The sequence below is a fragment of the Corvus moneduloides genome, chromosome 9 (assembly GCF_009650955.1).
Source record: "Corvus moneduloides isolate bCorMon1 chromosome 9, bCorMon1.pri, whole genome shotgun sequence".
Classification (NCBI taxonomy): Eukaryota; Metazoa; Chordata; class Aves; order Passeriformes; family Corvidae; genus Corvus; species Corvus moneduloides.
Window position 1 is genome coordinate 25,861,055 of NC_045484.1, and position 17,442 is coordinate 25,878,496.

The window sequence follows — 17,442 nt, forward strand, 5'->3', positions numbered from 1 at the left end:
TGGTGACAGCAGCTCAACATGAGCCAGCTGTGCTCAGGTGGCCAAGAAGGCCAATGGCACCTGGCTTGTACCAGCAATAGTGTGGCCAGCAGGACCACAATGATTGTCCCCCTCTGCTGGGCACTGGTGAGGCCACTGGTGAGTGCTGTGGCCAGTTCTGGGCCCCTCATGACAAGACAGACATTGAGGGGCTGAAGTGAGTCCAGGGAAGGGAAACAAAGCTGGGGAAGGGTCTGGAGCAAAAGTCTGCTGAGGAGAAGCTGAGGGACTGGGGTAGGGGTTCGGCCTGGAGAAAAGGAGGCTCAGGGGAGACCTTATCACTGTCCACAGCTCCATGGAAGGAGATTGTAGCCAGGTGGGGGTGGGTCTTCTCCCCGTAACAAGTGATAGAACATTCAGATTGCACCAGGGGAGGTTCAGATTGGATATTAGAAAGAAAATTCTTCCCTGAAAGGGTTGTCAAGTCCTGGAACTGGCTACCCAGGGAAGTGGTGAGTCACCATCCCTGAAGGTATTTAAAAGAGGTGTGGATGTGGTGCTCAGGGATATGGCTTAGTGGTGGGCTTGGCAGTGCTGGGTTAATGGTTGGAATTGATGATATTAAAGGTCTTTTCCAACCTAAACGATTCCATAATTCTATTATTTCAGTCTTGATCATCAGGATCCCTGCTCTAATCATATTAACTTTCCTTTTTAAAAGACAAAATGGTGTATGTTCTGTGAGACCTGACCAAACAGGCACTCAGAAGAGAATGCCAGATACCCTTTCATGTTTGAACTAACATTATCAACTGCTGCATGTTTACACACAAATACAATGTTAAATTAATGTGGTTTATTTGCACATGTTGATGCAAGTATGTATGTAAACCGATGCACACACGGTAGCTTTGCATAAACAAAACACTTGTCTTAAGAGAACTATGAATAAAAGCTTTATTTAGCACAGCAGTAATTTATCCTCTAAACAACTTCTCACAGTTAGAGGGAATAAACTGAAAAACAAAGGAATAAAAATGATTAAAAGCTATTTGCTGTGATACTTCACTAGAAATGAAGATTATAGAGGCCAAGAAATTTCCAGTCAGGACAAAAGGCTTTTTAAATCTTTTAAATCTTTTGTTGTGCCTGTGACTACAGGTTGAAATGATTGATTTTCCTCTATGACAGTGTCTTAAATTGTGTGTCACATAGTCAAAATTTAAAGCTTGATAGGTCCACAGCACAGTTTTAAAATCATTCAAAGAAGCTCAAAATTTAATTAAGCAAAACATTAGACCAATTAAGGCAAAATGGTAGTATGAAATATTAAGGTAAAACATGTATTAGTGTGACATTTGCATTTTTATGAAGTATGAATCACAAAGAAATAAAAACTGCTGCTAAATTTCAGTTAAGTCTTTTAAAAATCTTGTTTCCATGGCAATGCTGAGAGTAAGTTTTCAGAGGATGTACGATATGGATTTTTTATTTAAAAAAAAAAAAACCACAACACTTTAAATGAGAAATAGCAACATCATGGCCTCTTTTCAATTTTCTAATATGCCCAAGAGGCACAGAAAATAAGTCACCAAGACATCAATGCCACAATGAATGCAGGGCAGACCCCTACTTATTCCACTGGTTTGCTGTATGCTGCTAAATAAACACATTCACCAGTGTAATTCTGCTGCAAACACACTAATTGTTAACAGGCAACAGTATTTTTGTAATCTGAAGGCCTGGTAGTGCCCATTCAATTCAGGAAAGCTTAATAACAACACTCATTACCAAGATGAGCTGAAATTCCACTACAAAGGCTACCTATGACAAAAGTAACCAAGTGATTCTTTTACATTCCAGATCTAAGAAAAGTTGTTCAAGTCTCTAATGAGTAATCAGGGATTGAGGTTTCTAGGCTACAAAAATCCTGTTATGGCAAAAAAGGCAGAAACCTAACACCCAAATCAATACTGTATTACTCTCTCCACAGGCAAGAGCTGCTGGGTCAGGAAAATCATGAAAAATTCATAGTGAAGGTGGTCAAGTCATCCATAAGATAGAGAAAATAATGCTATATCTAAAGATCCCTTGAGCAGTCAAAGACATTTTATAGATTTCACCATGGATAAGTGCTGGTTTGTCTCATCTATGTACCTTAATACTGCTCCTCTCTTATTTCTAACAGTAAATGAGGATGGCCTGGTCTATATTTACTGTCTTTCCTATTCACTTTATTAATTTCTCTGTCTTTGTGCTCCACTGTTGTTGCAATAGCCACCCACAAGAGAATTCTGAGTCACTTCTGCTAGAAGAAAAAGCAGGTAATATATCCTGGAGGAGTCCTCCACCTAAATTCCTCAGCAGGGATGAGCATAATTCGGGCTAAGAGAAAAAGTTAGGAATGTTCTGCTCTTTCTGTGACATCACTTCTGCAAAGGGGAGCAAGCAGCAGCCTTCATTTTCATTAAGTCAATACTCTCAAGCATAAAAAAGAAAGATACGATTTTATTTCATATAGGGTAATAGAAGGAAAATAAGTGTTTAAACAGCCACAGGTAGAAAAGATTTGAGCATGATTAATAACTGGGTTTGCACATCTTCATTCCTCCTGCAGCATCAAATTCATGCCTAACAAAACAACAGCATAAAAAGTTAAATGGCGAAGCCGGTCCCCCTGTACAATATATAATAAAGTAAGTAATAAAAAGAACCCTAACAATAGCAAGAAGTGATAGAAATCTAACTGCCAGATAAAAGACACAGTGCTTTCTAAAGCTTCATAAACATTTCTGAGATTTGGGAAAAGGTACATTCTTCCACAATGCACAGAAATCCAAAGCTTTTCAGTAGGATGGCTGCATGGTTATCCCACACCTGTAAAAGATTTAAACATTCTATGATTCAAGACACAAGACACTTTGTGGAAAATGGATATAGTCATGATTAAATCTGTTATGCCAAAATAAGATAAACAACGTTAGAAAGACCGTGCATCTCTCTGCCACTGAGGAAAAAGAATCAAATTAAGGATGAAAACCACTAGTCCATTTTGTCAATTGTCTGCAGGATGCAGTACTGTCTCCTGTTCTGTAACAGCAATCCCTATCTAGTGAGCCATTTAAGAAATTGTTAAAGTTTTTTATTGCATTTAAAAAATATTATTCACCTGTGAATGCATTTGTCCAAGTACATTGCCTCTCCAGATACACATTAGACTCTGTGTCTGCAAGTTCTTGGAATAATCTAGAAAAGAATGAATAGAGGGGCGAGACACGTTCTCCCTTAGACTTGAATGTGCTGGACATTCACCTAGAATATTTATAAACATCCCTGACCTTATATAATGCCAGTCAAAGACTCAAAGAGCAATTCCATACATCAACTGTATTCCAGAGGGGGTTTTTTTGGTTTGTTTTTATTTATGAAAATTAGGAAATAATATTGGGAGCTAAAAAGCAGGAAAAAAATTAATTTTCAGACTTAGTTCTGAAGGTTTATGCCGTCTTACCTGAAAGCACATGAGAGAATTTATAGAGATTGGTGCCAAGGAATATAAAGGCCAATTTTCCAAGGTGCTAATAGTACTGAAATGTCACTAAAGTCAATGAAAACTCAGGTTATTTTGCACTTCTTAGAAAATGTTTGAAAATAGTGAGTCCATAACAGGGACCTTGTGAAATCACTTGTGGCACCTGTATTCCCCTAGCAGAGCAAATATCAGTGCAGAAAGCAGAGGTTATTTTGAAGCAGAGGGGTGAAACCAGCTGCAAGGAAAAAGAGGAATTATTATTGGCACCATGTAGCATGATCAGGCAGCATGCATTCACAATATGAGTCAGTACCACAAAAGATAATACACATTAATATGTGTCACCAATATATTGCTGTGTGAAAGAGTGTTCAAAAAAATTTACCAGTGATTGTTCTTGAATAGTACATCAGAATATTTAAGGTTTGGGTTTTTTTAAATAACGTTGACCAACGTCCAAATGTATTAAAGGTTTACCAAAAAAGTTTCCCAAATTCAACACATTATGATTCCATAAGAAAACAAGTTTTTTCAGCATGGCACGAAGTGTCACAAATGACATTTCTGGGGCTGCCAGTATTTCACTATACATGGACTAATATTTTTACCTAGGTGAACATAGAAAAACGTTACCTTGGACAGATGAGAGTACTGGAAATCTGTATCTTTTTGAAGCCCTGGTACTTCAGTGAGAGCCGTGCATGGGGCTGAAACACCCATTTTTCTCAGTGCTCTCCATTGCCACCAGCCAAACTCTGCTGATTCAAGAGTAACCCAGCCTGTGGTCAGAGAACTTGGTTGTGCCTCAAGTACCTCATCTAGAAGTTTCCACTTACGTGGCTGAGGTTACAAATTCTCTGGGTTAACACACTTGCAAGAGTAGCACAAAAGATGCCACTTGTCTTACTTTAGTTTATGGGTGTTTATTATGTATTAGCATTAACATGGTTATTTGCATGGCAGACAGATTTTTTCTTTTTTCATTTCTCCCCACAGAAGTTCTCTAAAATACTTTGTTCTAAGACATTCTTATAATAGTGTGCAGATATAAAAAATATAAGTTTCATTAGAAAAGAACAAATGATAGGGAAAAGGAATACACAATTTAAATAAACAAAATCAGCATGTCCTACACAAAGATAAGAATACTCCCTAGGAGAATGTTCAAAACTTTGCATTTGTTCTTGCTAATTATACACTTCATCTTCAAACCCAGGAAAAATGCAAGATATTTTTCATTCATTTTCCCCATATATATAGCACATCTATTAATAAAATAATCTTTGGCTTTAGTAGAATACATTTTACAGCCTGATAAGCATTGCATTACACACGAAGTAAAATGGCTGTATCATTTACTATGCGCCTCTCATTTAATGTAATATCTGTAACAGCCTGCATCTTCTCACAATATTCTAACTTTACACTACTACAAAACACAATTTCATAAATTGTAAGGGTCTGTACAAATGGGAATGTATTTTAATACAGAAAACTTGACACTATCACTGCACTTTTCTTCAAAAATATTCTTTTCTTTCTTTGACATTTTTTTGGCTTACACAACAGGGTGCCAAACATTTGTGACAGCTTACAATAGAAAAACAATATTGCTTTTAGTTAACAATGTTAGCTATGAATATATATTGACAGCATTTTCACTGCAGATTTGCTGCCAACATAATACAAAGCAAATAGCATTCAATATGTTGGAACACTCAGGGGAATTAAAGAGTTTCAAAAACAAATTTATGGCATTAGGTGCTGAATGCTAAATCTAATGAAAATGCAAATTCAGAAGTATCTCCTGCACATACTTCATGCAAAGGAACACAGATTGGCAAAGTGATAAAATTAAGATTGTTTAAGTCAGGAGAAAATTATGTTAAAATGCCTCTGCTTGTTTGGCTTTTGATAAAGCCAGTTTTACCACAAAGATTAATATTTTTCCAAAATTCTTTCTGCTTTTCTTCCTTGAAGTATATCAGAGAGAGATCATAAAAAAACCTCTGAATTCAAAATGTTCCCAAATGTTTTGAGAAAATACAAATACATCATTGTATAATTTTAATATTTGTAGCTTCACTACTAATCATATACAAACCCAAGCATCACTGTTCCCTTGAAACAACAGAAGCTGGGTTTTCCTTCCAAGTCTGTACGTTTATTATTATGTACAAAACCAGCAAAGGAGTGCAGAGAAATTATGATCTAAATCTTATTAAAATACAGCAATGTACTGCAACGTTGTAGTCTCATCTCCTATATATTAAAATGTATTTGTTAAACCAAACATTTATTGACTGTACTTTATAACTGACATGACACTAGTAGTGTTTAAACCATTTACAAAGAAAATTCATGCCGGTTAACAATACCACAATGCCAAGAAAGCAAAAATTGATCAGATTTTGTAGCTCTGGAATATAATTTTTTATTTATTTTTAGGTGAACTTAATATTTATCATCACTGACCTATAAGAAACTGTTCAACACTTCTATCTAACAGTCCTTGTAAGACATGAAAATATTATGTAAGTTTTAAAATAACTTGTTTAGATAGATATAAAATTACATTTTAATAAAAACAAATTCTTCATAGGTTGCACTCTGGTATTACTGAAGGCATTTTGTACTCTAAATAACAAAGAATAAAAGGAAAAGGAAAAAGAAAAAGTATATATAGAACAATATTTGGGTTTAAGCACTGAAGTGTAAAATTGTTCTAATCCATAGTTATCAAACCCACTATAACACACAGAAATTTATGAATTTCAGGTTTATTAGAAAGCTGAATGAAACATTTTAGGATTAAGCTTGGCCATCACACACAGTTTTCCATGAGACTCACACTACTTGCATTATAGAATAGCTTAAACTGCAAAATTATACAGTACTTCCCACTCTGGTGAGAGAGCCACAACTCTACATTTAGATTTGCAAAGGAAAATCAGGAGATGCAAAGCTTCACTTTTGCTAAGCTACGAATTTCCAAACACGCTTTCGAGCTCACCCAGTGCAATATGGACCCGTATTCTATAAGCATCAAAGGAGCGGATTTTTTAGAAGCTGAAAGACTCTTAAAATGGTGAAGATGGAGTAAACACAGTTAATTTGTTAACATCTACTCTGTCTCTTTTTACTAACTGTCAAGGAAATCATATTTTACATTTTTTTTCAGAATGTGCTTGGAAAGGATTTCCCAGTAACCTACACTAAATTTCACTGAAGGGTGACAACAGAAATCAATATGTGTCTCTGAAGAATAATCTAGCCAAACATTTACATTTAGAAAATTCATTTGTATCTATGCATGAAAAATTCCTGGCAAAAAAAAAAAGAAATTATCTCCCTGCATACATGCCATCTCTCTGTATAGGCTGATTTTTATAATGAACAGGCTTTAAATCAATAAAATAAATATATTTAACTCCATGTAAAATAACAATTGACCCAGGTAGGTAACTATATTAACCTCTGCTTCGAAGAAATCCTTCTGCAGCCATAGGGAAGAGACAACCCACAAGGAACAGCTATTGTAGTTTCATCCTGGATATTCCAAAGCCATGGAATTGCCATTCCACATGCCTGCCAGGAAGGATGTTCAGTTTAATCTGGCTATTGAGGCGATTCTAAACCTAACACTGGAGGTACTCAGCATCACTGTCAAATTTGCAGGGCCAGGCAAGGCCCTGCCATGGACCCCACAATACTCTGTAGTCCTCTGATTGTGGGATTAGTTTTGCCCACAGAGTTCACAGATCAGAACACGAACACACAACAAGCTGCAAAGCTGCAATTCAGCTTCCCTGCATCATCCCTGAATATGACATGGACCTGCATGAAACCATGCAAAGGGAAAGTAAAACCTGCTAGGAGAACCTGCACATTGATGTAATAGGTTACTTTTATTAAAGTTGTAATAAACATCTTCTGTGTAGCTTCATGTGAATTTCCAGAGGGACAATGAACACAACACCCTTCAAAAATTATGCTATCCAACTAGAAAATAAAATAAGTGTTCTGTAGAGGACTACCAGTTCAAGAAAATTTGCCATGCCAATAAAAGCTGATTACAATGTTCAAGGTTAAAGCTCTGAATTCATGGACTTTGGTGTTCAGTAGGACCATATGTATATTAAATGGGCAAAAATTTTGGTAACAACGCTCTTCTCAAAGTTGAAAATTATAATCAGGAAGTGGTTGTCCAATTTGTTGTCTCTTACCTTGGAAAATTATTAGGGAAAAAAGAGACTGGTAAACAGAAGCCACAACCCTGCTCAGTGACTGGCTTAGAGAAAACAAATGTTTTGGGGCAGATTATTTGTATTCCTTATACCAAGCTACTAAAAGCTTCAGAAAGATTATCCTTTCTATTACAATGTAAACGCCATTCAACAACATGCAGTAGATTTAGCAGAAATACATGCAGTTGTTTTAAATGTGTTCCACTGTATATACATCCTCTAGCAAAAGGAGTAATAAAAAACTCATTTCTACTTGAAAAAACCTGCCGAGTTTTAGTACTTACATAACATAATGCGTATTTAGACTATCATGTTACTCTGTAAAAGATGTCCAAACAAGATGATTTGATGTTGGAATAGTCATCTCAGAACAACCAGAGCAATGCAAGGTAAAATAATTGTCAAGTCAATCTCTAGCTTACACTTTATTGCAGAAATAAATTGAACTCTGCTCTAGCTTTTTGACACGTAATTCTGATACTAATGGGTTCAAATCCATTTCTCTTTGCTCTCCTTCCTAACAGGAAGCCTTATGTAATACTGTGTCAGAAATCTACCAGTTAGTGGCTAATGTTTCCCTTAAATAAAAAGTCTCTGCCTGTAATAGTATTAACAGCTGCCATCAGTTTACAGTAATGAGCCACAGTTCATCATGGTAGTGCTACTATGAAAATTAGAAGCTTCCATGGAGCTTCTCAATTCACAAAAAAAATTACCAGAGCTATCCTGAGCTGTGATGTAACAGCAGATGTTGCTAATCCAGGGTGTACAGGTCAGAGCCTAAACTGGGGGAACTGTACTCAGTCATCAGAATCACTCAGCTTATTATTCTGTGTTATATATAAAAAATACAGGAGCTCTATTTTGAGAGTCAGTTTATAAACTCAGTGTTAATTTTCCTTAATTTCTCAAAGCAAAAAATTGCACAGTCATTTTACAGAGTATTTCCCAGCTTCTTCAATTGATAAATTAAAATATATTTTGCTGGAAGAACATAATAATTTAACTATACAGAATGCAATATCTCGGGTAACCTACAGAGTTTTCCAGTTTTAACTAACAGTAAAAACAAAAAAACCAAAAAGCTACAAATCATGGCATTTTAATTTTATTTGCTCCCTAAAAAAATGAAAGTGTCTATCTTAGTGCTTGATAGCTCCAGAGTTTTATAAACTAAGCATATACTTATAAGAACTCTAGCAAAGGAAAAAAATATTTAATTGAGATCAGGATGGGATTTTTCTGCAGCATTTAGCATTTTAGGAACTTTGCTCCCTCTGAAATCAATGGGAGACATTGATTATTCTGAATTTTAAAAATTTAAAATTACTCTGAATTTAAAAGATAAGAAAATCCAAAAGAAGGAAAGTTTAAAACATTTCATCTTCACTTCTTCAACGTATGCTTCCACATTCTGATATGAAGACTGTTCAGTAATAAAAGAAAAAAGAAACAAATTTGCATGGAAGACAATTCACTCTGTAACTAAAAAGGGGAGTATTTAATCAGAAATCAGAAAGGTCTTAAACTGAAAGAAAAGTAAGCATGTCACATCACTGACATCGAGATCATCACAGCACTGATTTTGTTTATGACATCTATAAAGTGTTTTTGACATTTTGAGTGACAGACGCCACCATCATAGGAAATTAAGCACACCTGGCCATTAGTTTCCTGTAGGCAAAAGCCACTGTTAAATCAGAAGCATACAGTATGTATGCAATAATTACTGAACACTGGCATCTGAGATGTTCTTACAGACACCTGGAACAGAAAAGGTTTATGAATTTAACACTGGCTTGCCAAGAGTGAGTATTTCACCAGGACAGACAGTGTTCTGGTAATGCTGAGTATTTTCTGTGTTTACCAACCCACCTGCATTCATTACTTTTCAAAGGATGATACCTGTCATGACAGCTTTGGATAATTTCATGGAGATGCGCACTATATTGCACTTACCAAAGTTTCACATGCACCCTCAATCTATTCTAAGCACAACTGAATTATTGATCCAAAATAAAATTATACATACTTGAAAGGATTCCAACTTGGAAGAATCATCATTTATAAATCTAATTTTATACATGACCAATATAAGCACAAGTTTCCAAAATGGTAACATTATTTTTCTTCAAAACTGCAGTATGTTCAATTGATTTTTTTTTTTTTAAATGTTGAGACACACATGCAATCTATTTTAAATGTCATCACTTTGTTTCTTATTTAATTATCATTTCATATGGCTTCCTCAGTAAGTGAATGATTACCTCAACTGCTACAGGTATCATCTAACTCTATGGACTTTTGACTTACAATAAAACTGTACCACTTTCCAACACAGGGATCAGGAAAGCTACTTTTAAAAACACAAAGGCTCCTTTGAAACAATCCATTTTGTGCTATAATATAGACTTCAGATAATTCAAACCCTTCCCTTACAAGAAGTTACAGACCCATATTACCAGGTGCTATGGTACCACAAGGTCTTACAAAATTTTCATCATGATTCTGCCTCCATCCTTCTTTCTCCCATTTTTTTTCAAGTTGAAGGACATGTGCTACTCAAAGAAATAATCTGCTTTCCCTGTGGTAAAGCTGTTACTAAAAAGATATTGTCCAAATGCAGTCACCTCAACCTCTCATGTTTCAAGGCAGACAGACAGATATGTGTGCATATACTTATATATAAAATATACATATGCACTCAAATACAGCTTTAAAGGATTTGGCCAGTGCAGGATATGCAGTGCAACATTGTAGTACACAGGGATTAGATTAAACGAAAACCAACTTGAAGTCCAGACTTCTGCTGCTTCTAAATTCTGAAAGGAATCCCAGAGGATGTAAACACATAACTCTTATTTTGCTCAACTGTTGTCATATTTGCTAGTGAACACCAGAGAATTTTCAGTGAAACCATTCTCTAATTCGGATCAATTTTTTTTACTTGATTTTTCCTGATTAAAATGTTTCAAGACAGCTTTGCCTCCTTTTTAATCTTTCTTAGAAAAATGATTATAACTTCAACCTTTATGCAGTATTTGCCTTTCTCCAAGGAAAAATAAATCATGATATGACATGACATGATAATGATGAATGATAATGACTGACAAACCCAGCAACCTTAGATGCATGTCAAAGTTTAAATCTTGACCAAGTTCAGCCACAAGAACTGAAATCCACTATCTGATAGCTAAGAAAAAGGAAAAACTTCACTCACATATGAAACAAATAAAAAATTGATACTGCTCTAACTAAATCAATACTAAAACTACAGTAAGCTGTGAATGAAAAGTTATAGGAGTTATGCTACTCACAGTTTCATCTTAAAGTCAAAATGGCAATGTGAGCTGGTACTGTGAGCTGATACTCATTTATTTATTTATACTCTTGAATATAGATGGTTCTCAAGAAAAGCATCAGAAGCAAGGAAACAAAATTAATTTATATGACAAAACAAAAAACTGGGACATGAAAAAGATCAGGTTTTGTCTACCTGTGTAAGCAGTGACTAAAATACCAAAATACAGGAAGAGTCGGATGTCTCTTTCTAGAGTGCTAAAATTTCACATAAGAGTACATGAAGATGGGTAACAGCTGAGGGCCTCCTAAACAGGCAAAATTCAAATAATCTAGTGATTCTCCTTGTAAATTATTATAAACAGCTATTTAGAGAGCTTACAGGAGCTGACCAGAAGAGGATTAATAAATAATTAATGTAAATTATTAATAAATGAGTGATATATACTGAATTTATTAAGAAGGTATCTGCAATGAAACACATTAAAGAAATTATGCATTTAAGATTTGTTAGGAATTGTTGCAAAAAATGCTTTATTCATTCACTTCAAATGTATTCACTTCAAAATTTCAGAACTGTACTCTTTCATAAAAACATGCCCTTTTACATATGCATTTTCCAAAGCTAGGTAAGTGCAATATAGCCTTTAATGCACTGCAAAGAAAATATCTGTCTTCTCAAATGAGAAGCTGGAAAGACTATAAGACTTCATAAAGCATCTTGATACCAGTAACTTAAATCCCCAAATGACAGGAGAGCAAAGCTTGTCTTCTCAAGAAGAAGAAAGTAAAAAGGTAGCCTGTTTCCAACTTTAGCCTGCTTTTGATGTCATCTTCACTCCATCTTACTTTGGATGCAGCTTCTGCAGGAATTAACCGCACAGACTGAGTTCTTAGGTCAGAAAAAGAGGTTGAGTACCTCAAATCATGCCTGCTTTTCTTTCTTTCCCCCTTCTTCTCCAAAATGTGTCAGTTGGTATAAAGAGAGGCATCTCCTCTCCCTATAAACAATCACAGCTGTAACATCATAAAGAAGCAGTTGTCTGCTAAGGATCACTGAGTTGTTTTAGGACAGTAAGAAGAGGCCTGAACATATTATAAAATCTACTGTCAATAATAAATCTTTCCTGAAAATCTAATCAATTAAAGACAACAGAGATCTTACAGCCTTCTATATTTTACAAAACAGTGTAGGACAAAAAACCATAAAACTCTACAATGACAGCTCCATGCATTCATAATAATGTCCATCTATGATAATCTCTTGTCTTACCTGGGCATCCTGTTTAAATTTCTGAAGAATAGGCTATCCTTTTTCCTGATCCATACTCATACATAACAAAAACCCCAAAAAAATTCATGAGTCAAAATTCTAGTTTCAGTCCAACAGAAACTGAAGTAACAGAGAGAATGCCTTTGAAGTAAATAACATTTGGTTCCTCGATTTTAACCTCAATCTGGATTGATTTATTAACTGTAAGTAATGATCAAATCCTAGCTGCCAAATATCCATTCGTCTCCTCTATCCTTCTTGGTATATTTTGTCAGTACCTTTGCGATGAAGAACTCCAAATGTGTTTATCAACACTTACAGAACAAAATTTGGCACTATTAGGAAACCCCTTCTGTTGGAAATTCTTTTTTTAATCTCAGTGAAAATACCATTTCTCAACATGATTCATCAGACAGCAGAGCTGCTCAGGGTACACACACACACACAGAATTTGTCATGAGGCCTAGATGTGCATTGCTTAGTGGTGTAATATGGCTGCTGCGTGTTAAATCAAAAATCCTCAAATATTGTCAATCCTTTCATCGCTTTCTTGTATTTAACTCTTACCTCTTCTCAAACTGCTCAAAAGCAAATTTTCCAGGACAAAGATCATCTTTTTTTGGTGTGGTTACAGTATCTGGAAGAGGGAGTGTCAATCACTGGAGAAGAATTTCTGTCTATGGCCCTCAAGAACAATAATCATTCTTTTCACCTGTAAAATCCTCCCATATTGGTATACCAGTATGTTTTTTATTATCACACGTACACACATTTCTTTTTTTCCCAAAAAGCTCAAATGAATCACTGTTGCTAGTAATAGCATTAAAGCCATTCTAGCTCAGAGGTAAACTTGCACCTGAAGCACCGTGTATTTAAAATACTTGAAATGCAATTGGGAGATGAAATTTTTCCATCCAATTTCCGGCTGCACGGAGAAGAAATTTAGCAAAATCGTAGATGGTGTTTTAAGGGCCATGGCTGAAGTGAATAGGAAGGAAATCCTACCCAGTAAAGAGCATTATCAGGAATAGAGAGCAGCCTGTGACACGTATATAATTAGAGAAATTGGAGGCTTTGCCCATGAGACCATGTGTTCCACAGCAAATCCTATTTCCTTCACTCTCCCTTTCATGGATACGTGTAAATCATAAAAGTCTATGTGTTTTCCTTACATGTAACATATCAGTTTCTTTTTTTCTTTTCCAATATTGGTGTTACTTGAATTCACCAAACAAGGAACAAAAAAAATCATAGCTCAGATCTTTTTAGACCAACTGACTTGCAAGTCAGAAACCATATAAGTAGACCAAAGGAACATATTTTACATCTTGCAGGTATCTTATATGATGGTTCTTTTCCCCCCATAAATGTAAGGCATTAGCTACTTTTTTTAATCTTTTTTCCATGTTATAAAAAGTATAAAATAAAACTGACAACATAAGATGTCTTACGTAGAAGTCCAAGTCATAAGGAGGAAGAAATTAATTTACCAACTTCCAAATTAAAAAGAGTCTGTTGGTTCTACTTCAACATAGGGAAGTGAACATCAAATAAACCAAGTTCATAATAACATTCTAAAAATAATTCTGGAAATATTAGGGCTGTCACTGGCATGGTACAGAACTTAGCTCTATTACCTGTGAAGCACAACAGTAACCTCAGACATACGTAACAGGAGCAAGGAAGCAATCACTCCGAAAAAGACTTCTGTATGATAGGGAAAAACAAATTAGGCCTGAGTTTCCATAGTGATACAGCAACAAAAGGCTGCTGCAATTTCCAGCTGTCTATAGTGAGGCAGTAACAGAGAAAAGGCACTAGAGCCCCTTCTCTGTAAATTGGGATTAGCACACTCAGAATTATCCATTAAATTTTAGTTCCGCACTATAAAGAAAATATTGAAGGAACTGGAAGAGGAAGAATAACAATAAAAACAAGAAGTTCTGCAAGAAGCAAAATTACTAAATGCTATGGATTTGGATTTCATGGTTGGATTCTCTGGTATCTTAAAAATGCAAATTCCAATGAGTACTTTCTCCTATTCATCTCCTCTGTGGATTCTCTGATGTTTAATAAGAAATGATCTCATACTATAGCCTGTCTGCCAGTGGGAACACTAATGGGTCTCTTGCCCATCTGGCAGCCTGTTTTCCTGAAACTTACAGGAATTCCTGTCCAGTGGTGCTGAAACTGGCCAGGAGTTAAGAAGCTATTGAGGGAGAAAAGAGAGGAGAGGGATCAGCAGCCATAAAAAAACCTAGGCCAGCAAGCAGACAGTGTGATCATATAAGCTTTGCTTCCTTGGGAAACTGGGCTAATTATCAGAGGACTGAAAGATTCACTTACAATGAAAGTCCAAAGGCCCCAAAGCAGAAAAATACTTAAAAGGTAAAGTGGTCTATTGGATATAGGGCTGAAAGAACCAAACATGATAGCTAGGTTGAGACACAAATGATGAGGAATGTTATAATTTACAGAAATATAAATGTTAGCCAGGGACCATGAGGATTTATTTGTACCAAGAGGAGTTATTACTAAGCAGAATTGCAACCGGGAATTGTGGGATTAAATAAAGGAAAGCTTTAGGCTAAAAATCAAGCAACACTGTAAGTGAGAGGAGTCTATAAAACAGTTTTGAGACATAGGAAATGGAAGCTCCACAACTTAAGAAAATTAAAACTGGAATGCAAAGAACCTGTTTTCTTATGGAACAATAATGCATGGATGGTAAAATTGGCTGGAACATCTAACTGGTCTTTCTTTTCATTTATCAGTAGATTAATAAAACAAAATAATGCACTAATAGATCATATATAAAACAAAAGTAGCTACTCTTTATGAGTTCTCATCCAAATGGCTAAAACCAGACCTAATACATATAAATGTATAGGTGTGCCTTCCTCGGACATTGCCTATATAATACATCAAATATAAATACAATAGGATGCAGGTAATGATTTATAGAGGGCTATTAAAATATCTACTCCTACACATAATGTGATCAAAGGTACTCTGTATTAGTGCAACATTTTTAAGCAGTACTGAATAGTTTGGGTTTCATTGTTACTGTTTTCTAGGAAAACATAAAATAAATTAATCAAAATGCAGAAAACAGATTGCATTACACTGAATGTTTGATGTAGCAACTTCTAACTTTCATTTAATATAGCTGAGCTGCAATGACTAAGGCTGCCCATGGCCTGTAGTACAAAGACCTAAAAAGGGTTCCAGACTAGATTACATCCAGGCAGGTCTCATTTTAACGGAAATTGGAGAGATGAGAAAAAGATTATAGGAGCACACATTATAAAAACAGACCTCACCAGCCAAACTTAATAGTGAAACCACTCTCTTTCATGTAGACAATCATGAAAACAAATATCCTGTAAGCACTAGATATATATTGTATCTTTCTACCTGATCTCTTTGCCTCCTTGAGACAGATTCCCATTCATCTCATGACTATATAATTTGATCATAGTTGGGTAAGGCACAGCAGGGGAAAGGGTCTGTCTGATAAAGTATCAGGCTCCAGGACGATAGATAAACAATTTCATGATTTCCAGTTGTAACAGGAATGGTACAGTGGTGGATACTAAGATATTAGTCTCGTAGGAATACACATATCAAGCTTCTGCAGTTTTTTTCTCTTACTAAATATGTTTTATTTCCAATAAGTAAAAATGACAGACTGATCCTGATAAACTAAGGCAGGCCACCAGAACAAAATTCAAGGTGCTTGTGAAAAGTGAAATGAAATCCCTTTTTTATTTTTCAATGTGAGTATATAACTTTGTAATTATACAAGTGAAAAAATAGAGCAAGGAAGTTTCTTTCTCAAGGGGAATTTTTACTGCAAAAAAACATTATTTAAAAGTAAGTGAAACAGTTGCCTATCAATTTGCTTCACATTTAAACCTCCTCTTTCACAAGCGACACGTTGGCAAGCAACTCCTCTGCTACAAGTCACTAGGGAAATGCCTGTTTGCAAAGCTACCTCATTGTTCTACATGTATTAAATGAAGGCTTGAGTGATAATATTTGAACAGCTATGATGGACTTTTTTGGTACATTAACACACATATTCAGTTGGAATGCAAAAACACAAATACATGGCAGCCATTACTAATACCAGTTCTGTTAGTTGGCAAACCTTATACTGTCTGCAGTTACCTCCTGTCTTGCATTGCTGAAAAGGACAGTCATACCATACCAATGCTGATACCTGCTTTTATTCGTAAAAATTCAAACAAAGATATATTTTAGAGCAATTTTTAGTTCGCAAACCCTGGGTGTCATCTTTTTTGTTAAAGAAAATACATTCTGAAGTAAGCAATTTTTAAAGCTATCATACCATCTAATTTATTATCACTTACCTGCGATTCTTTCACGTTTTCCACAGTGAAGTTGAACCAGACTCGGAAGCGTGGGTTGCAGGTATCTGGCCTAATGAAGAGGTCATATTCAAACTCCGTGACATGGTCCACCCGGCCAAGGTTCCCTACCAAGGACAGATGAAACAGGATGTGTTTTAATGAATGGCTGATCAACTCCCCAGGAACTACACTGAGAAAAGTTTTTAAAACTTCTACCTCTGTTGGTTAAAATATGCAAGTACAAAAGGCCTCGCAGCAGTTCAGAATTCTTTTTTAAAGGCCTAACTGTAGTCATAGAATAAAATATATAGCAGTAAGCTACATGCATATGAATACACCAAAAAGAAGACAACACAGATTTTTATTACTCAATCAAATTGACCTTTTGTCTCCTCTTATCTGAATATTCCAATTATGTGTCCTAATATCCTTTTAATTGCTTCCTTTTTCTTTTTTTCCCTTTTCTAATTATGCCTCTGCACCTCTTTTAGCCCCCACCTGTATGGATTTCTTTCTTCCCAATTGCTGCTCTTGTTCAACCCCCTGTAACATTAAAGCCCCCAGATTTCCCCCTGGCCCCTCTGGCTGCTCCTCTGAGCATCCCTCTCTCCACACAGATGGTCCAGCCTTCATCTCCTCTGTGATACAAAAACCATCTCAGTCCTTTTCCTTTACCATTTACAGCCACTATCACCTCCTTCCAAAGACACAAACGAGATTTTGCCTCAGCTTGTT

The 17,442-nt window shown here is 35.7% G+C and overlaps 1 protein-coding gene across 5 annotated transcripts in view; it reads right to left on the reverse strand.

Annotated features, from left to right (window-relative positions):
- The window catches only part of BEND5 (BEN domain containing 5), an 885,907-nt gene that overhangs the window by 822,497 nt on the left and 45,968 nt on the right, over nt 1–17,442 (reverse strand). For all 5 annotated transcript variants that reach the window (XM_032118194.1, XM_032118193.1, XM_032118192.1 and 2 more), the window contains exon 3: nt 16,708–16,832. In XM_032118194.1, coding sequence (XP_031974085.1) covers nt 16,708–16,832 — 125 coding nt within the window. The remainder of the gene's footprint in view (nt 1–16,707; nt 16,833–17,442) is intronic.